A 22,435-nucleotide genomic window follows, 5' to 3' on the forward strand; every position below is an offset into this window, starting at 1 on the left:
ATTTGTTGCCACGGGTGGCAGTGGAGGCCAAGTCATTGGGTGTATTTAAGGCAGAGATTGATAGGTATCTGAGTAGTCAGGGCATCAAAGGTTATGGTGAGAAGGCGGGGGAGTGGAACTAAAGCGGAGATTGGATCACCTCATGATGAAATGGCGGAACAGACTCGATGGGCCAGTCTAATAACCAGTCTCTGAAGGTCTCTCTGTAAATATAGCCACCACCTTATATTTCAAGTCAACTTTCTGCCTGCCTTGATCAATCTGTGCTATTGGCGTAGAAAACAGAATGGAAACAGAGATCTTCAGCCTACAATATCAGCTGATCAAATGGCCAACAAAACCAATTCCGTCTGCCTACACAATGTCCATATCCTTCCTTTGCTGTAACCCAGACTCTTTTAGTGGCCACCGTTATCTGTTATGAACAGTCAGGCACGTCCTCTCCATGACCTACGGAATAAGCGGCAGAGTGCCTTTTCAAACAGACTCACTCAGCTCTGCTGCCACAAGGATCGTTACAGAAAACTTTTCCGACCAAACAATTGAATTGTGTTCGGTTCTGGTCATCTCATTATCGGAAGGATGTGGAAGCTGTGGGGAGGGTGCAGAGGATGTTGCCTGGTCTGGAGAACAAGTCACATGAAGCAAGGTTAGCGGAGCTGGGACTTTTCTCTTTGGAGCGTAGAAGAATGAGAGGGGACTTGATAGAGGTCTACAAGATTATGAGGGGCATAGATAGGGTGGATAGTCAGTACCTGTTTCCCAGGGCACCAGCAAACACCAGAGGGCATATGTACAAAATTAAGGGAGGGAAGTTTAGGGGAGACATCAGGGGTAAGTTTTTTACTCAGAGGGTTGTGAGTGCCTGGAATGACTTGCCAGGGATGGTGGTGGAGGCTAAAACATTAGGGGTATTTAAGAGCCTCTTGGACAGGCACATGGATGAAAGAAAAATGGAGGGTTATGTACATTTTTTAGTACATTTTTTAAGGATTAAATGGGTCGGGACAACATGGAGGGCTGAAGGGCCTGTACTGTGCTGTAGTGTTCTATGGTTCAAACGCAATTGGCATATACAACAGTTCATCTCTGTGTGACAGGAGAACACACATCATTGTACAATAGTCTCTTGTTTCATTATCTCACACATTATTAATGCACAGTATTGCAAAGTATTCATTTAAAAATCTTTTTTATTAATTATTATTGAAGATCAACAAAAAATGCATTAAGTCGATATGTCATTATGTACAATGAAGAATTAAATCAGCAAATAACTGATTCACAAAGCTAAGCGATGTATCAATAATAAGAAAAAAATTGCAAATTATTATTGTCTATATTATTATTTGTACTTTGTTATTAGTTTGCACACTGCTAAGTGTGTTTTTAAATGTTGCTCCTGTAACTAAAGAATTTTCCACTCGGGATCAATAAAGTACTTATTATGACTATGATTATATCCCTCGCATCCCCATGCTGAACTAAACATCTCTTAAAAGTCCCTAATGTTTCTGCCTTCTACCAGGGAGCACACTCCAGGCACCCCCTACCCCAGTGTAAAAGAATAAACTTGCCCCCCACACCTCCTTTGAATGCCCCCTCTCACCTTAACACCTTTGGTTATTAGGCATGTCAACCTGGGCAAAAGATATTGCCCGTCTCCTCCTATATCCGATCTCCCCTCAGCCCCCAGTGCTCCAGAGAAAATGACCCGAGTTTGTCCAACTCCTCGTCCCTGGCCCTGGTAAAAGATCACATACTCAGCAAGATGCCCCTGACTAGGTAACGCCCGGCCCTGTATTTGTTCAGGTAGAGGTGATCCTGCACCTTGTCCAGATACCGATAACCCTTCTCCTGGTACAAGTTAACACAGGTACAAGATGCTGGAGGACCTCGGCAGGTCAGGCAGCACCTATGGAGGGGAAGAAACAGTCGACGTTTCGGGTGGAGACCCTTCACCGGGACTGGGAAGGAAGGGGGAAAGGTGCGAGAATGAGAAGGTTGGGGGGAGGGGATCTGGGTCCTGCTTGGATTAGAGAGCGAGTCTTGGGATAGGTTGAGTGAGCGAGGGCTTTTCTTTTGAGAGGTAGAGGAGATTTACCAGGATGCTGCTTGGATTAGAGAGCGTGTCTTGGGATAGGTTGAGTGAGCGAGGGCTTTTCTTTTGAGAGGTGGAGGAGATTTACCAGGATGCTGCTTGGATTAGAGAGCGTGTCTTGGGATAGGTTGAGTGAGCGAGGGCTTTTCTTTTGAGAGGTAGAGGAGATTTACCAGGATGCTGCTTGGATTAGAGAGCGTGTCTTGGGATAGGTTGAGTGAGCGAGGGCTTTTCTCTTTGCAGAAGAGGAGGATGAGGGAAGACTGCCAAATCATGGGAATGAGGGTTGACGTGGGGAGGGAGATGAGGTGCAGACCGCACTTCGACCAGACAGGGTATTGTAGCTCACCGAAGACAGGATGCGCACCCCGGCAAAGCGGACGGTATCGGGGGTCTACGCTGGGCTTTGCTGAAAAGAGCAAGAACCGAGCAGCTCACGGGATGGGGGAGGAAGCAGATGGAGCCTCTTGCTGGATATGGGGCAGGCAAGAGGAGTCGAGCTGGAAGTCAGGAGTTGGGCAGGGACCTGCCCACCACCAGACAGTGCGGTGGTCAAGGGTCGGAGCACTCTATGAAGGTCGGGCAGCTCCCGACGACGTCTGCTCCTGGCCAAAGGCTGCGGTTACCTCATCAGGGAACTGTAGAGGACACCTCGGTGTGTGATGCAAGCAGGCAAAATGAAGAGGCAATGACAGAGCGGACAGGAGGGTCGTAAAGTCGATTGGAGGAAAGTATAGGGAGGATGTTGGAACAAAGAGCCAAGTGCATTAACAACATTTAAGAGACTCTTGGATGTTAGAAAACTGGGGAGGGAAGGGTTAGACATCTTGGAGTAGGTTAAAAGGACAGCACAACATTATGGGCTGAAAGGCCTGTACTGTTCTATTTTCCACCCCTCTTTAGTTAAAACTATGCCTCTCCCTGTGTGTACAATAACCAACCCTAGATAACCTTATCCTTCTCGTTACGACCATCGAAGAGGAGGTGCAGGAGCCTGAAGACACGCACTGAATGTTTCGGGAACAGCTTCTTCCCCTCCACCATCAGATTTCCAACCGGCCTGCGAACACTAGCCCCCATTCCTCTTCTGCACCGTTTATTTATCTGTAACCTCCTGCCATTTTCCGATGCCTTTGCACTGCACTGCAGCCCCAGAGATGCAAATTCCACAACGTAGGTCGGCGGTTCTGACTCCGGGCCGACGGACCAGTCGCAGATCTGACGGCGGAGCGCAGGGAGCCCCTGTGCCTCCTCCCCAATGGCGGGGGTAGCGAGGAAAGATAAAGATTAGCTGTATTTGTCACACCTGCATCGAAATACCGAAACATGCCTGCGTCGTTTGCATCAATCTTCTAACGAGAAGTTTTTCTATGTTAGATCAGGGACCCCTCGGTTAATGGTAGGGGGTTCGTGGCATAAATGAAGGTTGAGATTAAGTTGCGAAGGAACTTTAAGGGGGGGTATTGATAGATTCGGTGAGTGGGCAGCTGTAGGAAGTCAGGCATTTCGCAGGAAAGATTGATCCCAGCATCTCGAGATAGCAGACCTCTGGGATCTGGGAATTTCACACTAGCCTGTGGGTCCACCCAAGTAGCCAGGGGAGCTGATAGAATGCTCCCGTGTTCTGTGGAGAGAACGGAGTACACGGTTCAGCTGTACAGGGCACTGGGCGAGCATATCCGGAGGACTGTGCTCAGCACTGGTCTCCTCGCTCGAGGAGGGCCGTTAGTGCAGTGGAAGTAAGGGAACAGGTGGACTGTCCCACGAGGGTGGGCAGACCCTACCTGTATTCTCTGAGTTTAGAAGAGTGAGAGGGGACTTGGTTGAATGATGAGATCCTGAGGGAGAGAGTCATACACAGGAACTGGCCCCTCGGCCCGTCTAGTCCGTGCCAAACTATTGATCCGCCCAGTTGCATCAGCCTGCGCCAGGACTGCACCCCTCCCATTCGTGTCCCTACCCAAACCTCTCGTAAATGGTGAAATTGAACCTCTATCAAATCGCCACTCGTAGAGAGGGAGTAAGGTCCCAACCTATCCCAATAAACTCGAGTCCTCAACAGAACAGAGGACTTCGAACCTAGAACGGTACAACACAGGAACAGGCCATTCAACCCACAATGCAGTGCCGAACCAGCAAACCAGAAACACCCAAGCACAATGTCCACCTCCCTCTATCTTCCTCACATCCAAACGTCTCTTAAAAGCCTCTCGTGTATTTGCCTCTATCACCATACCAGGCATCCACCACTCCCTGGGTAAAAAGTTTGCCCCTCACAACCCCCCCCCCCCCAACTTTCAATGCTATCCTCTGGTATTAGACATTTCAACCCTGGGAAACAGATACTCCCTGTCCACTCTATCGATGCCTCTCATCATCTTGTAAACCTCCGTCAGATTCCCCCCTCAGCCTCCGACGCTCCAGAGAAAACAGCCCAAGTTTATCCAGCCTCTCGTGATGGCACATACCCTCTAAACCAGGCGCCCTCCCTAAAGCCCCAACGTCCTTCCTATCCCCAGTAACGATTTTTTTCTGTGCCCTTCTGATCTTACTGGCGTCTTTCCTGGAGGCAGGGGGCCAGAACGGCACTCAATTCCCCAAAACCAGGCCTCACCGGCACTTTGTACAACTTCATCTCCTCTGTCCTGCTGCGTCTAGTCTGGCAGTTGCTGGCTAGGTGCCCCGGTCACTGGCACGTGGAGCAGGTCTCTGCTCAAAAATGAGAGGCTGTGTCCTTTTTAGGGCAACATAATTACTCTGTTGAATCAGAGTCTCTGGAACTCAGAAGGGAAAGGACGCAGGGTGCTGGAGCACACTTAGGTCAGAGGTGAGGGAGGTTCTTGGCAAATGAGGATGCTGGGATCTGGAACGACACACAAAATGCTGGCAGTCCGCAGCGAGCTGGGCAGGATCAGTGGAACCCTGACTGGTCACACCATGGCTTGGTATGGAAGCTCCAGTGCCCCGGCTTCACAGCCGCATACCACTCCTGGGAATGTGTCTTTGATCCCTTTCACTTCCCATCTGAAACCCCGGTTTCATCTCATACTCTTGGTTTCTCCCTCCCTCCTCGCCACACCCCCACCTTTTAACTCCACTCCTTATCTTTTTCTCCCTCCAATCCTGCTGGGGGTTCTCGGCCCGAAACGTCGACTGTCCACTCTTTTCCGTCGACGCTGCCCGGCCTGCTGAGCTCCCCCAGCGTTTTGCGTGTGTTGGTCGGCCCTTGTGCGGAGCCTTTTCACTGATTCCAGTGTATTTGTCTGTCCTACTGCGAATGCCCGCAAGAAAGTGAATCTCGGGGCTGTGTGCGTACTTTGGTAATAAATTTACTTTGACGTTTGAATGGTCAGATGTTTCGAGGCTCTGGGTGAGTGAAACATGATCCGGGAACCTGGCCAAGTTTACAGATGGATCAGTCACAATCCCGTTCGATAGTGGGCCAGTCTCAAGGGCCCAGGTGGCTCCCTCCTGGCCCTAGTCACAGCCTTTTGCTGCCTCTCTGAACTAGTCACGATAATACTTCCCTCTCCGGCTCAGTAATCCCTCTGGGATAACTCATCATCCAAAACACGTCTTCACCTGTCTTGGTAAGCGTGTCTCCCGATTTCTTAATGATGCGTCTGGAGAATGTGCTGTGTTGGGTATCTTTCTTTATCTGATTAAGCACAGGGAACGTGTCTTGTCTCGGTTATAGTTCATAACACATCTGTCCTAGATAACGTGTCTGTTCCTGTCTTAATAAACAAATGAGCATGGCCCTGTCTTAGTAAAGGTAAGCTGCCTTTATAATGATATTATGCTCCAGCCCATTAAATGAAGTATACTTATCTAAAATAATGTATAAAGAGACATACTTAATGCATCTTTTCCTGTCAGTAACATCAAACATCCATCCCTCGTTACAATGACACGCCTGTTAGTAAAGTTAATGCCTCTTTCTGTAAAATGGACTCTCTGCAAAAACAAGTCATCATGAGCATAGTGTGTTGGTGAAGACACCTCTCATTGGTTCCAGCCGTAAGATCGGGGTTCAATTCCAGCTGCTGTCTCGAAGGGGGTTTGTGTGTTTGTCCTGCAGCCGTGAGGGTTTCCCCCCACGTTCCAACGACGCACGGGTTCGGGCTAGTCAGTTGCGGGCGTGCGACGTTGGTGCTGGAAGCGTGGCGATGCCTGTGGGCTGCCCCCCCCCCCCCCAGCGCACCCTCGGACCGTGTTGGTTGTTGGTGCTGGCAACAGTGTAATGCACTGTAGGTACAGGGATCTACAGCCTGACCACGCGAGGGGGGGGGAGGTGGTTCGCTTTGCTATAAATGTGATTGGGGCGCACCCCAACTATTCTGCGCACTGAGAGCAGGGTGCCAGTCTTAACTTTTTAGGCTCCAGAAGGTCTCCAAGAGAGTTGCCAAACGTGAGTTACAGGGAGAGTTCAGGCAGGCTAGGACTTTCTTTTCAAACTTGCAGGACACTGATGGGTGACCTTACGGAGGTGCCTAAAATACACCGTCCTTTATTAACCCAGGGAAAGGCAGATGAAAACGGGAGTGACCGCTTTATTTAGACATGGGAGTGGAACCCGGCATGGTCTTCAGCTGCTGTAGCCCGTCCACTTCAAGGCTCAACATGGTGTGCGTTCAGAGATGCTCTTCTGCACTCCGCTGTCGTAACATGGGGGTTATCGGAGTTACTGTCAGCTCGAACGAGTTTGGCTGTTTTCGGCTGACCTCTCTCGTTAACAAGGTGCTTTCACTCGGAGAACGGCCGCACACTGGATGTTACTTTTTGTTTCTTGCACCGTTCTCTGTAAACTCCGGAGACTGTTGTGCGCGGAAATCCCTGGAGGTTCAAAGAACGTTTATTATCGAAGTACATATAGTGTGCGGTATACAACCCTGAGACTCGCCTTCCTCACAGACAGCCAAGAAACAAAAAAACACCATGGAACTGGTTCAAAGAGGACATCAGACACCCAACGGGCAAAACGAAAAGAACAGATCGTGCAGACGGAGAAAAAAAAGCAAATGATAAACAAGGATATAAAACCTCAAAACCACAAAGGTGTCAAAGCGGTCTAGGAATGTTTAGTTTAGTGCTGTGTTGTTCGTTTACCGCAGGCCGCAGGGAACAAACAAGCCCCAATCATAAATCGCACAAAATAGCCGTCTCTGAGATACTCGATCCACCCCATCTGGCACCGACTACCATCCCAGTTAGCTCACATTTCTTCCCCATGCTGGTGTCTGGTCTGAACAGCAACTGAGCCTCTTGCCCGTGCCAGCGTGCTTTTATGCGTTGCCTTGCTGCCACGTGATTGGCTGGTTAGATATCTGAGTGTATGCCAAACCCCTCGTGCTGAGTGAGATTGCACGAGTGACTAACAGGCAAAGGCCAGCTGGTCTAAAAGAGGTGGGGGGGGATTCTGTAGGTGTGGGGGGTGGGCGTCAGGTTGACGATAGAGGGGGAGATGGGAATTGAGCTCTTCTCACGAGCTTTCCCATCTCATACCTGCGCTGTTTCCTCCCAGACCCCTTCCTGTGGGAGTGAGAAGCACGTTAGCCCACTCTTGATATCAGTAGGTGCTGCCAGTGTGGTCTGGCCCAGCGATGTTTAGAATGGATCCATGTACCGTATGGATCCCTGGGGTTAGGGAGACCAGAGCTAAATACCATGGTCACAGCGTGGTCTGACTCAGAGAAGTGAGGAGCAAATATGGACTTTAAGACCGTAAGGTATCGGAGCACAATTAGGCCATTTTGCCCATCGAGTCTGGTCCGCCATTTCATCATGGCCGGTCCATTTTCCCCCTCAGCCCCAGTCTCCCGCCTTCTCCCCGTATCCCTTAATTCCCTGACCGGTCAAGAACATATCAGCCTCTGCCTTAAGTATTAATGAAGACTGGGCCTCCACAGGCAATGAGTTCCACAGATTCGCCATTCGCTGGCCTAAGAAATCCCTCCTCATCTCTGTTCGAAAAGGACGTCCCTCTATTCTGAGGCTGTGTCCTCTGGTCTTTGACTCTCCTATCATAGGAAACATCCATTCTATCAAGACCATTCACCATTTGATAGGTTTCAACGAGGTCACCCCTCATTCTTCTGAATTCTAGTGAGTACAGGCCTGGAGCCATCAAACACTCTTCATATCACAAGCCGTTCAATCCTGGAATCATTTTCGTGAACCTTCTCCAGTGTTAGCACATCCTTTCTAAGATGAGGGGCCAAAAACTGTTCACAATACTCCAAATGAGGCCTCACCAGGGCTTTATGAAGCCTCAACATTACATCCTTGCTTTTATATTCTAGTCCTCTCGAAATGAATGCTTCAACTTTACATCATAAATGAGAGAATCTGCGGATGCTGGAAATCCAAACAACACACACAAAATGCTGGAGGAACGCAGCAGGCCAGGCAGCCTCTACGGAAAAGAGTGAACTGTCGACATTTCGGGCTGAGAGCTGGGGGCTGTTTGTGTCTCCCCCAGGAATGAGAACATTTAGTGTCGGAGGTAACCCGTTCTGTCACGAAGAAAGCCCTCCCCCATCATTGTGCACAACTACAAGGACAAAACCACAAGAAAGCAGCCCCCTCCATCAAGGACCACGCTCTCTTCTCACTGCTGCCATTGGGAAGGAGGTACAGGAGGCTCAGGTCCCACACCAGCAGGTTCAGGAACAGTTATTATCCTTCGACTAACAGACTCCTGAACCGGCGTGGATAACTTCACTCACTTCAACTCGGCCTGAACTATCGACTGTTCACTCTTTTCCATAGATGCTGCCTGACCTGCTGAGGTGTGTGTGTCTCTCTCTCTCTCTCTTTGGATTTCCAGCATCTGCAGAATCGCTTGTGTTTGTGACTCTGCAGCCTACGGACTTACTTTGAAGGACTCTGCAACTCGTGTCCTCAGTATTATTTATTTTCTTATTATTTTCCTAGTCTGCTGCCTTTTGTACATGGGTCACTTGACCAGCTTTGCTGTGTAGTTTTTCATAAACTTTTTAATTTCTTTATTGTGCATCTTGCACAAATGAATCTCACTTTACACGCTCTCCCTGTGACTGTGTGGGTCTCTCTCACACCCACAGCCCAGGTGCACTGGCTCTCCCTCATCCCGACATCGTGGAGGGTCAGCGGGCTAATTGGACACTGCCAATCACCCCCTTAGTGGGAATTGCTGGGACAGATGGGAGGAAGAAGCTTGCTGCTGTTTTTAGGTAGGCCTGGACGGGCCAAATGGCCGGGGAGGTGTGTCTTAGCAAACAAACGATACTCCAGCCGTTTGTCTCCGCAGGCCCCCGTGCCTCCTGGTTCTGCCACCCAGCCTGACGAGCTCTGCCCTCTGATTTCAGGCCCGGACCCTGCCCCTCGCTGGCCGTGCACCATGCTGCTGTTCCTGCCGCTCCTCGCCCTACTGCTGCCGGCGGCCGCGCCCCAGCAGGTCGACGAGGCCGTCACCCTCACGGTGAGTGCTGCCGTTGGTCCGTCTCGCGAGCTTGCGGGGGGGGGGGTGGTGGGGGGTACTCTGAGCCTTCTGTCGCCCACCCTTATCCCCGCCACCCCTCCCGGGCCGGGGGCAGCGAGGAGGGAGGGGAGGGTGAGGAGGGAGCGCCGAACCATGTACACCAGGGAGGAGGGTCTCTCCCAACCCCCCCCCGGCCTGACTGCACGGGTGTGGGGGTGTCGGTGTCACCCTGCACAGCAAGAGACACCTAGCGGGTGCCCAGCCCCGAATGCAGCGGAGAAAGCCCGCCGTTCTCCCACGGCGCCAATCCTGCCCGGCTGGCGGAGTTGACAGGGTTAGAGCACCCGTGCAAATCGACCGCCACCCCCCCTGATCATTGGCTGGGCGGCCTGCCCGTCACTGACCACCCGACCTATCAGGGGGGCCCTACGTTGTACCGGGGTGCAGTTCAGCGACGCCCCTCGTGGACACAGTCTGACGCTCTGCTTCTGTCCGCAGGAGTGTACCGACGGGTACGAGTGGGACCACCAGAAGCAACACTGTCGAGGTGAGCCCGGGGGTGGGGGTTGCTGGGATCGACACCCCGACACGCTTCTCAAAGCTGTCCAATTGTCACGTGTGTGGACGCACAGGTGCAAGGAACGTAGAACCGTGCAGGCCCTTCGGCCCCCATTTAACCTACCCCAACATCAATCCAACTCACATGGCCCTCCATATCATCCACGTGATGATCTCAGAGTTTCTTAATTGCCCCTAATGTATCTGGCTCTACCACCACGTCTGGTAGGGTGTTCCACCCATCCACTTCTCTCTGTACAAAAACCTACGTCTGACATTCCCTACCCCCCCATACTTTCCTCCAATCACCTTAAAGCCATGCCCCCTTGCCTTAACCACTTCTGCCCTGGGACAAATTCTCTGGTTGTCCTCTCGATCAATGCCTCCTATCATATTGTATCCACCCCTATCAAGTCACCCCTCATCCTCCTCCAAAAAAGAAAGCCCCAGCTCACTCAATCTGTCCTCACAAGGAATCCTCTCTAATCCAGGCAGTGTCCTGGTGAATCTCCTCTGCACCCTCTCTAAAACCTTCACGTCCCTCCTATAATGAGGCAGCCAGAGCTGAGCACAATACCCACTTTCTGCAGGGATCATTCCCTGTGCGACTCCCTTGTCTGTTCGTCCCTCCCCACCGTTCTCCCTCCTGGCACTTATCCTTGCAAGTGGAACAAGTGCTACGCCTGCCCCTACACCTCCTCCCTCACCACCATTCAGGTCCTGCCAGGTGAGGCGACCCTTCACCTGCGAGTCCACTACTGTGACCTGTGCTCCCGGTGTGGCCTCCTGTATATCGGTGAGACCTGACGTAGATTAGGAGAGCGCTTCGCTTTGTCTGCCAGAACAAGTGGGATCTCCCATTTTAATTCCACTTCCCATTCTGATACGTTAGTCTATGGTCTTGTCTACTGACACGATGTGGCCACACTGAGGTTGGATGAACAGCACCTTAACTTCCATCTGGGCAGCCTCCAACCTGATGACATGATCGTTGATTTCTTGAACTTCCAGTAAAGCCCCCCCACCCCCAGCATCCCCTTGCCTCCCTCTGGTGCTCCTCCCCCCATGGCCTTCTGTCCTCTCCTATCAGACTTCCCCTTCTCCAGCCCTGTATCTCTTCTACCAATCAACATCCCAGCTCTTTCCTTCATCGCTCCCCCTCTTAGTACCACCTAACGTTTCTCTTTCCCTGTCCCCCACCTTTTAAATCCACTCATCTCTTTCTCTGCAGTCCTGCCAAAGTGAGGTGGTGTTCAGGGGTTCAATGTCCATTCAGGAATCGGATGGCAGAGGGGAAGGAGCTGTTCCTGAATCGCTGAGTGTGTGTCTTCAGGCTCCTGTACCTCCTCCCTGATGGCAGAGGGGAAGAAGCTGTCCCTGAATCGCTGAGAGTGTGTCTTCAGGCTCCTGTACCTCCTCCCTGATGGCAGAGGGGAAGAAGCTGTCCCTGAATCGCTGAGTGTGTGTCTTCAGGCTCCTGTACCTCCTCCCTGATGGCAGAGGGGAAGAAGCTGTTCCTGAATCGCTGAGAGTGTGTCTTCAGGCTCCTGTACCCCCTCCCTGATGGCAGAGGGGAAGAAGCTGTTCTTGAATCGTTGAGTGTGTGTCTTCAGGCTCCTGTACCTCCTCCCTGATGGCAGAGGGGAAGAAGCTGTTCCTGAATTGCTGAGAGTGTGTCTTCAGGCTCCTGTAACTCCTCCCTGATGGCAGAGGGGAAGAAGCTGTTCTTGAATCATTGAGTGTGTGTCTTCAGGCTCCTGTATCTCCTCCCTGATGGCAGAGGGGAAGAAGCTGTCCCTGAATCGCTGAGTGTGTGTCTTCAGGCTCCTGTCCCTCCTCCCTGATGGTCGAACTGAGAAAAGAGTGTGACCTGGGCGGTGAGAGTCCTCAGTGATGCATGCCACCTCGATGATGGTTGTGTCCGTGCTGGAATCTGCCCGGGTCAATGACCCTCTGCGGCCTCCAGTGATCCTGGGCACTGGAGCCCCCATCCCAGACGGTGATTAAACCAGTCAGAAATCTTGACAGACCGAATCTCCCCAAGGGGGGCCAAGGTCCTGTGTTGTTCCCTCCTGTACTCCGTGCCCTGCCCGATGAAGGCAAGCCTACCCAAACGCCTTCTTCGCTGCCCTGCTGCCCCGCGACGGGTGCGAGGGCGTGCGGAGGGAGCCCTGCACCTCGGGCGGGTGCGTAGGGCCCCGCGACGGGTGCAAGGGCATGCGGAGGGGGCCATCCACCTCGGGGGGGGGGGTGCGCAGGGAGCCCCGCGACGGGTGCAAGGGCATGCGGAGGGAGCCCCGTGCCTCAGGTGTGTGGAGGGAGCCATTGTCAAACTGAACTGACTGTGCGATTGTTACCGCTGTTCAGGTTTGGTGAAGGCAATATAGAAATGGAAATCTCTCCCTGTTTCTCCTTCTGTCCCTCTCCCTCCCTCCCCTCTCTTCCGCTCCGTCCCCTGTCCCCCCTCTCTTCCTCTCCTCCGTCCCCCTCCCCTCCACACTCTCTCTTCCTCCCTCACTCTACCTACCACTCCCATTGCACCCTCCCTCTCTTCCCCCTCCTATTTCTTCTCCTTTCCTCCCTCCCCTACTCCTGCCCCACTCCCTTCCTTTCTCCCTCACTCCCTCCTTTTACCTACCGTTGCCCCTCTCCCTGCCTCCCTCCCCTCTACCTACCACTCCCACTGTCCCTCCCTCCATCCTTCTCTTTCTCTCTCCCTTATCTACCCACCCATCTCCATCCATCCCTCCCTCCTCCCCCTCTCTCAGATATAAACGAGTGTGAAACCATTCAGGACGCCTGCAAGGGGGCGATGAAGTGCTTCAACCACTACGGCGGCTACCTCTGCCTCCCGCCCTCGGCCTCCATCATCTCCCAGGAGGTGACGCCAGACCAGCAGCCTGACGCGACGCGCTCGAGGGAGACCGGCCCCGACGACAGTGGGTGCCCTCAGGGTTACAGCCGCGATGAGGAGGGCCAGTGTGTGGGTGAGCGCCGGGACGGGGGCTCGGGGCCCTGGGAGGTCGCTCGGCCCATCAAACCTGTGCTGCCCCAGCTTCCTTCCTTTCGCAGGGGTTTGGGTTGGAGGGGGGATTTGGCACCCGCTTATCGGTCAGAACAGTCACGGGCCGCTCGTCCGAACTGCTGACAGTGCAGTTTTCCTCCATGACCGCTCTCCCTCGTCGCCAAACCCTCTGCATTCTCACCGCCCCTCCCTCCCTATCCCGTGCCGCCTCTCCCTCCTTGCCGCGCCACCTGACTGCCGGTCCTCCTTCCCCACCGCAGACGAGGACGAGTGCGAGCTGGACGTCCACAGCTGCCAGCCCAGCCAGCAGTGCGTGAACACGGCCGGTGGCTACGACTGCCGGTGCCCGGACGGTTACCAGAAGGTGGGGACCGAGTGCATCGGTAAGGTTCAAGCCCTGCCCACCCGCTGGCAGGCTTCTCGCCCTTCGCTCGCGTAAACTCTGAAGACAGTTCCTGAAATACTCGAACCTCCCCATCTGGCACCAATTCCAGAGTCACTTCCCCCATTCTGAAGTTCAGTCTGAGTGTCTTGGCCGTGTCAGCATGCTTTTATGCACTGAGTTGTTGCTACATGATCGGCTGATTAAATATTTGCATTAACGAGTGGGTGTACCTAATAATGTGGCCACTGAGTGTAGGTTTGGAAGTCCAGTGAATTAATCAAATCATAATTTATCTTTTTTTTTGCTGGTGAGGCTGACCTCAACCGGGAGACAGCAGTGGGGTCTTACTCACGCAGGGCCTCCCTGCCTTTGGGGTATACACAGGGCAGCTGGGAGCTCCTCACGGCCTACATGGTCCTGAGGCCCTTCTCTACCTGGATTCCCCAGGCCTCAGGAAAGGCAGCATTAAATGCAAGCCCTGCGCCTGTTCGGTTCAGGCGACCCTCGGGGAGCCTTCCCCAGTCCCAGAGGAGCAGGAGAGGCCCAGGAGCTTCGCTCGCCGTCAAACTGAGGCCCAGGCTTCATCCATGGTCTACACACAAGGTTGGCCAAACGGAGACGGAATAGGGGTGGAGGATGCAGGAGATCTGGAGAATTCGTGCAGCATCTGCGCAGGGAAGCGGGCAGTCAATGTTTCGGGTCGAGGCCCTTCACCCGGAGTGGCTCCCTGCCCTCTGTGATTCAGTCTGGGTGAAAGTGGTGATGCAAGAGCCCAGGGAGTTGGTTCAGACAGGATGCCCCCTAAGGGGTACCGGCCGGCTGGTGGAGGGTGCTCACGACCTACCTTGCCTTTCAGACGTGGACGAGTGCAGGTTCCACCGCTGCCAGCATCGCTGCGTCAACTCCCCCGGCTCCTACACGTGCCAGTGCCAGTCCGGCTTCACCCTGGGCCACGACAACCACTCCTGCGTGGGTACGTCCTCCTCGGAACCCCCTCCACCCCAACCCTACCCAGCCCCTGCCCTCTCACCCTGTCCCACCCTCCACCTATGCAGTCTGTTACATTCGCCTCACTGGGAGCTGGCCATTCAGGCCGTGGCGGTCCTGCTGGCCCGTCCTTCTTATTCCGCAGTCCTCATCTCCAGTCCCTTCCTCCCCGGTGGACAGTGAGGCAACTAACTTTGCATGTCTGTAAGATCAACTGCCCCCACCATGTGCCCATCACTCCCGGGTTTTTGAACAGCGCAGGAGCAGGCCATTCAGCCTACAGTGTCTGTGCTGTACCGGCTAAAAAGCAAATGAAAAACACCCAGACATTAATCCCTCCTACCTACACCACGTCCATGTCCCTCCATCTTCCTCACATCCATGTGCCGATCCAAACGTCTCTTAAAAGCCTCTAATGTATTTGCCTCCACCCCCATACCAGGCACCCACCACTCTGAGTAAAAAAACTTGCCCCTCACATCCAATGCTACCCTCTGGTATTAGTCATTTCAACCCTGGGAAACAGATACTCCCTGTCCACTATCTCTGCCTCTCATCATCTTGTAAACCTCTGTCAGATCTCCCCTCAGCCTCCGACACACCGGAGAAAACAACACAAGTTTGTCTGGCCGCTCACGATAGCCCACGCCCTGTAAACCAGGCAGCGTCCTGGTGAGCCTCTTCTGCCCCCTCCCCGAAGCCCCAACATCCTTCCCATACTGGGGCGACCAGAACTGTACACAATACTCCAGACGTGGCCTGACCAGAGTTTTATAAAGTTGCAACCTAATCTCCTGACCTTTGAACCCTCCCCGGATCGTTGCCTGGATGGGGAGGACTGCCTCGGCCCTCCCAAACTTCGTGACCTAACCACTCCTGCCGACACTCAACTAAACCGGTCATCCTTGCTGGTGAGGCCACAGTGGGTGCTTCCCCCCCCCCTTGGGTTGCTGGGGGCAGGTCTGACCCTGAGGACTGTCCCTCCTCACTCCTAACTTCACACCTTGCCTTTGTCCCTGCTGGGTGATGTGCCTGACTGTAACCCCCTCCCCTATCACACCAAAGGGCCGCACCGCTCCGCCCCTCGATCCTGGCCCGCTGAGGCCGCTCGGTCCCTCACTCCTAGTAATGGCGGGGCATTTTGCAGACGTGGACGAGTGCAGCATGGGCGCGCCCTGCCAGCAGAACTGCTTCAACACCTTCGGCTCCTTCATGTGTCGCTGCGGACGGGGCTTCGAGCTCGGCGCCGACGGGCAGACCTGCCAGGGTGAGTGTGCGGGGAGCCCCGTCTCTCCCCCTGCCCCGGCCGTGCCGAGGGAGGGAAAGTCCCCGGGGCGAGGTGGGATGCACGTGTGGCAGGAGGGGGGAGCATTGAGGGCCATGATCTCTTTGAGTGGTGGAGCAGGCTCGACGGGCCAGATGGCCGACTCCTGCTGTTTCTTATGTTTTACTTCCACATTACCACCCACGGCAGCCTATTCCAGACACCCCATACATCTGCCTAAAACTTTCTCCCCCTCCCACCAGAAACCACCTCCCTCTCTCTCACCGGAAACTTTCTCCCTCTCCAACCAGAAACCACCTCCCTCTCTCTCACCGGAAACTACCTCCCTCTCTCTCACCGGAAACTACCTCCCTCTCTCTCACCGGAAACTTTCTCCCCTCTCACCAGAAACTACCTCCCCTCTCCCACCGGAAACTTTCTCCCCCTCCCACCAGAAACCACCTCCCTCTCTCTCACCGGAAACTTTCTCCCTCTCCAACCAGAAACCACCTCCCTCTCTCTCACCGGAAACTACCTCCCTCTCTCTCACCAGAAACTACCTCCCCTCTCCCACCGGAAACTTTCTCCCCTCTCACCGGAAACCACCTCCCTCTCTCTCACCGGAAACTTTCTCCCCTCTCACCAGAAACTACCTCCCCTCTCCCACCGGAAACTTTCTCCCCCTCCCACCAGAAACCACCTCCCTCTCTCTCACCGGAAACTTTCTCCCCCTCCCACCAGAAACTACCTCCCCTCTCCCACCGGAAACTTTCTCCCCTCTCACCGGAAACCACCTCCCTCTCTCCCACCGGAAACTTTCTCCCTCTCCCACCAGAAACCACCTCCCTCTCTCTCACCGGAAACTTTCTCCCCTCTCACCGGAAACTTTCTCCCCTCTCACCGGAAACCACCTCCCTCTCTCTCACCGGAAACTTTCTCCCCTCTCACCGGAAACTTTCTCCCCTCTCACCGGAAACTTTCTCCCCTCTCACCGGAAACCACCTCCCTCTCTCTCACCGGAAACTTTCTCCCCTCTCACCGGAAACTTTCTCCCCTCTCACCGGAAACCACCTCCCTCTCTCTCACCGGAAACTTTCTCCCCCTCCCACCAGAAACTACCTCCCTCTCTCTCACCGGAAACTTTCTCCCCTCTCACCGGAAACTTTCTCCCCTCTCACCGGAAACTTTCTCCCCTCTCACCGGAAACTTTCTCCCCTCTCACCGGAAACTTTCTCCCCTCTCCAACCAGAAACCACCTCCCTCTCTCTCACCAGAAACTTTCTCCCCTCTCCAACCAGAAACCACCTCCCTCTCTCTCACCAGAAACTTTCTCCCCTCTCCAACCAGAAACCACCTCCCTCTCTCTCACCAGAAACTTTCTCCCCTCTCCAACCAGAAACCACCTCCCTCTCTCTCACCGGAAACTTTCTCCCCCTCCCACCAGAAACCACCTCCCTCTCTCTCACCGGAAACTTTCTCCCCTCTCCAACCAGAAACCACCTCCCTCTCTCTCACCAGAAACTTTCTCCCCTCTCACCGGAAACTTTCTCCCCTCTCACCGGAAACTTTCTCCCCCTCCCACCAGAAACTACCTCCCTCTCTCTCACCGGAAACTTTCTCCCCTCTCACCGGAAACTTTCTCCCCCTCCCACCAGAAACCACCTCCCTCTCTCTCACCGGAAACTTTCTCCCCTCTCCCACCAGAAACCACCTCCCTCTCTCTCACCAGAAACTTTCTCCCCTCTCACCGGAAACTTTCTCCCCTCTCACCGGAAACTTTCTCCCCTCTCACCAGAAACCACCTCCCTCTCTCTCACCAGAAACTTTCTCCCCTCTCCAACCAGAAACTTTCTCCCCTCTCACCGGAAACTTTCTCCCCTCTCACCGGAAACTTTCTCCCCTCTCACCGGAAACTTTCTCCCCTCCCACCAGAAACCACCTCCCTCTCTCCCACCAGAAACTACCTCCCCCTCTCCCACCGGAAGCTTTCCCCCTCTCTTACCAGAAACTTTTTCCCCTTAAAGCTACACCCTCTATATGTGACATTTCTGTCCTCTGTCTATGTGCCTCTCGTAATCTTACAAACTTTTATTCGATCTCTCCTCATCCTCTGATGTTCTGAGCAAACTGAGCCAAGATTGAAGGTTGTGTGTGTGGGGGGGGGGGGGGGGGGCTTGGGATAAGTCAGAGCTGTGGTCGGCAGGGCAGAGAGCGGGGGGAGTGGGAGATGGTGCCACCCTGGGTTGAGGAAGTGGATGAACAAATGCAGGGGTTGGTTGTTGTATTCCAGCCAATATCCAAGGTCTGGAAGGGAGGTGGTTTTGCTGGTGGGGGGGGGGGGTGAGGTTAACGTGTTAATGGTTGTGTTTGACCCAAATGCTGGAGGAACTCAGCAGGTCAGGCAGCGTCTACAGAAAGGAACAAACAGCCGGCGTTTCGGGCTGAGACCCTTTCGAGACGTCGACTGTTTATTCCTCTCCAGAGTTTCTCCTACATCTCTGGATTTCCACCAGACAGAACCAGTGGAATTCCCGCTGCTTAAGGAATTTGTATGTTCTGCCTCGTGACCACGAGGGTTTCCTCCTACACAGTTCAAAGACACACCAGTTGGTAGGTTAATTGGTCATTGTAAATTGTCCCGTGATTAGGTTCGGGTTAAATCGGGGCTGGTCCGATTCCGCGGCCTATCACAGTAAATCTGCAGAATCTCTTGTATCTCAGTTAACCCTGTGCCGCTCTGCCTTGCCCCAGACATCGACGAGTGCAGCTATTCGAACTACCTGTGTCACTACCAGTGCGTCAACGAGCTAGGCAGCTTCTCCTGCGTCTGTCCCAAAGGATACCAGCTCCTCGGCACCAGGATCTGTCAAGGTAACGGCTCGAGCTTCCCTCCCCAAGATGGTCAGATTCCACGGGCTGCTTCCTGACCCAGGTCTGATCCTGACCGTCAGACATAGGAGCAGAATTAGGCCATTTGGCCCATCCAGTCTGCTCTGCCATTCCATCACGGCTGATCCTTTTTATCCCCTCCTCAGCCCCACTCCCGTAACCAATCAAGAACCTATCAATCTCTGCCTTAAATATACCCAACAAATTCCACAAATTCACCCTCTGGATAAATAAATTTCTCCGCATCTCTGTTTCAAATGGACACCCCAATATCCTGAGGCTGTGCCCTCTTGTGAAGCTGAGAAGATCATTGGGTTCTCTCTTCCCGCCATCACGGACATTTACACTACACGCTGCATCCACAAAGCAAACAGCATTATGAAGAACCCCACGCACCCCTCATACAAACTCTTCTCCCTCCTGCCGTCTGGGAAAAGGCACCGAAGCATTCGGGCTCTCACGACCAGACTATGTAACAGTTTCTTCCCCCAAGCCATCAGACTACTCAATACCCAGAGCCTGGACTGACACCTTACTGTCCTATTGTCCTGTTTATTATTTATTGTAATGCCTGCATTGTTTTTGTGCACTTTATGCAGTCCAGTGTAGTCTAGTGTAGCTTTCTCTGTTTTTTTTTTACGTAGTCAGTTTAGTTTTTGTACTGTGTCACGTAACACCATGGTCCTGAAAAACGTTGTCTCGTTTTTACTATGTACTGTACCAGCAGTTATGGTCGAAATGACAATAAAAAATGACTTGACTTGTCCTAGACTCCCCCACCATGGGAAACATCCTTTCCACATCTACTCTGTCTAGGCCTTTCAACATTCGAAAGGTTTCAATGAGATCCCCCCCTCATGCTTCTGAATTCCAGTGAGTACAGGCCCAGAGCCATCAAACATTCCTCGTATGATAACCCTTTAATACCTAGAGTCATCCTTGTGAACCTCCTCTGGACTCTCTCCAATGCCAGCACATCTTTTCTCAGATGAGGAGCCCTAAACTGTTCACAATACTCAAGGTGAGGCCTCACCAGTGCCTTATAAAGTCTCAGCATCACCTCCTTGCTCTTTGTGTGTGTGTGTGCGCGCGCGAGTGTGTGTCTGTCTGTGTGAGTGTGTGTGAGTGTCTGTGTGTGTACCAGTGTGTGTCTGTGTGTGTGTGTGCGCGAGTGTGTGTCTGTGTGTGTGTGTCTGTGTGAGTATGTGTGTCTGTCTGTGTGAGTGTGCACGAGTGTGTGTGTGTGTTTGTGTGTGAGTGTGTGCATATGTGTCTGTGTGTGTGTATGTCTGTGTGTGCGCGCGCGCGAATGTGTGTGAGTATGTGAGTGTCTGTGTGTGTGTGTGTGTGTCTGTGTGTGTGTGTGTGTGTGTCTGTGTGTGTGAGAGAGAGTGTGTGCGTATGTGTGTACATTCCCCCTGTGACCACGTACTTCCCCTGGGCGCTCCGGTTCCCTCTCACGTCCCAGCGACGTGCAGCTGGCGGGTTATCTGACTGCTGAGAACTGAACACACACAGTGATGAGAGACCGTGTGATTGCTGTAGAGGCTGAGTGGGCCACAGAGGTGCTTGACTCCCCAACCTGTTAACACACCTGCCCCCTGTCACCACTTCCCCGACTCTCGCCAACCCCTCCCCGCCCACTGAGCGCCTGCCTCTCTGCCTCCCCGCAGACGTGAACGAGTGTGAGACGGGCCAGCACCAGTGCGCCGAGGAGCAGTACTGCATCAACGTGTATGGGGGCTTCCGCTGCGTGCCGCGGGACCACTGCCAGGAGCCCTACGTTCAGGTGTCCGACAAGTAAGCCCCTTCTGTCCTCACCCCGACGCAAGGGCGACCGGTGGGATCCACGGTCTGGGGGCGGGAACCAGTTACTCTCCTGGGGTGGGAGGGGGCACACCCTGTAAAGTGAAGGGAGGGAGGTCTCCTACCCCATCGCCACTGTGGCGGGTACACAAACAGAATTGTGAACCTAGCACGCTGTCTCGCAGAGATCCCAAAGCAGCCTCTTCCCCGCCTGAGGGGGTGGGGTGATCACACCGCCCATAGGCCAGTGGGGATGGGTGTCTCGGGAGTGTCAACTGAAGCTGTGGTACGCCCGGTGCTTGCAGCCGCTGCCTTTGCCGGTCGTCGGACGCGGCGTGCGAGGACAAGCCGGCCTCCATCGTCTTCCGCTACATGAGCATCACGTCGGAGCGCAGTGTCCCCTCCGACATCTTCCAGATCCAGGCCACCAGCATCTACCCGGGCGCCTACAACACCTTCCGCATCAAGGCCGGCAACGAGCAGGGGGAGTTCTACATCAGGGTGAGTGCAGCCTCTTGTCTGCTGCTGCTGTAACCGCTGCTCCCCGGGTCCTATACAGAGGTCCAGGTCCAGGCGGAGACCCCCTCCTCGCCATGTGAAGCCCACCTTCCATTCCCCCTCCTCTTCAAACCCTCCCCTGCACCAGAACTCTCCCATTTTACCAGCCTCGCTCCATATCTGTCAACCCCCTCTCCCCTTCACCTCACCTCTGCCCTGCACTCCCTTAACATCACCCCACCTCCCTTCCCTCCACTCTCCTCACCCCTCCCCAGCTCTGCACCTCCACCCTCCTTTCCCCTCTCCTCAATGTACCTTGGTACACGTGACAATAACCACTTCACAAATGTAATCTTAGTCCCCTCAACTCAGATCGACGTTCTCGTTTTCCTGCCCGCCATCCTGCTCCCCTCCTCAGACTGTAAGGTATACGTGCAGAATGAGGCCATTTGGCCCATCACATCTGGTCCGCCATTTAATCCTGGTTGACTCATTTCCCTCTCAGCCCCCGATCTCCTTCCTTCCCTCCCGTATCTCTTCACGCCCCGACCAATCTAGAATCTATCAACCTCTGCCTTAAATATACCCAAAGACCCGGCCTCCACAGTCGCCTGTAGCAACAAAATCCACAGATTCACCACCCTCTGGCTAAAGAAATTCCTCCTCATCTCTGTTCTAAAAGGACGCTCCTCTATTCTGAGGCTGTGTCCTCTGGTTTTAGACTCTCCCTCCATAGGAAACATCCTCTCCACCTCTACTCTATCGAGTCCTTTCACCATTCGATAGGTTTCAATGAAGTCACCTCTCATTCTTCGGAATTCCAGTGAGTACAGGCCCAGAGGAATATTCAATGAGGAATATTGAATATATTCAATATTCATATTCAATCCTGGAATCATTTTCGAGAACCTCCTTTGAGCCCTCTCCAGTTTCAGCACATCCTTTCTTAGAAAAAGAGGCCCAAAACGGCTCAAAATATTCCATGTGAGGTCTCACCATTGTTTTATAAAGTCTCGACATTACATCCTTCACAAAACGCTGGAGGGACTCAGCAGGCCAGGCAGCATCTACGGAGAAGAGTACAGTTGGCGTTTCGGGCCGAGACCCTTCATCAGGACTGGAGAAAAATAGAGGAGGAGTAGAGTTAAAAGGTGGAGGGAGGGGAAAGAGAAACACCAGGTGATCTAAGAGAAACCAGGAGGGGGAGGGATGAAGTACAGAGCTGCGAAGTTAATTGGTGAAAGAGATGCAGTATTCGGCTGGAGAAGAGGGAATCTGAGAGGACAGAAGGCCAAGGAATAAAGAAAATGGGGGGAGGAGCACCAGAGGGAGGTGATGGGTGGGCAAGGAGATAAGGTGAGAGAGGGGAAGGGGATGAGGAATGTTGGAGATTTGGTGGGGGAAATTACTGGAAGTTTGAGAAATCGATGTTCATGCCATCAGGTTGGAGTCTACCCAGA

At 53.5% G+C, this 22,435-nt stretch overlaps 1 protein-coding gene across 2 annotated transcripts in view; it reads left to right on the top strand.

The window, feature by feature from the left end:
* The window catches only part of efemp2a (EGF containing fibulin extracellular matrix protein 2a), a 31,498-nt gene that overhangs the window by 2,734 nt on the left and 6,329 nt on the right, over positions 1-22,435 (top strand). For both annotated transcript variants that reach the window (XM_059955196.1, XM_059955195.1), the window contains exons 2-10: positions 9,451-9,563; positions 10,062-10,110; positions 12,890-13,108; positions 13,407-13,529; positions 14,388-14,504; positions 15,666-15,785; positions 18,534-18,653; positions 20,345-20,471; positions 20,783-20,978. In XM_059955196.1, the coding sequence (XP_059811179.1) occupies positions 9,483-9,563; positions 10,062-10,110; positions 12,890-13,108; positions 13,407-13,529; positions 14,388-14,504; positions 15,666-15,785; positions 18,534-18,653; positions 20,345-20,471; positions 20,783-20,978 (1,152 nt within the window). In that variant the 5' untranslated portion in view covers positions 9,451-9,482. The remainder of the gene's footprint in view (positions 1-9,450; positions 9,564-10,061; positions 10,111-12,889; positions 13,109-13,406; positions 13,530-14,387; positions 14,505-15,665; positions 15,786-18,533; positions 18,654-20,344; positions 20,472-20,782; positions 20,979-22,435) is intronic.

This window comes from Hypanus sabinus, chromosome 31 (genome assembly GCF_030144855.1).
Source record: "Hypanus sabinus isolate sHypSab1 chromosome 31, sHypSab1.hap1, whole genome shotgun sequence".
Taxonomy (NCBI): Eukaryota; Metazoa; Chordata; class Chondrichthyes; order Myliobatiformes; family Dasyatidae; genus Hypanus; species Hypanus sabinus.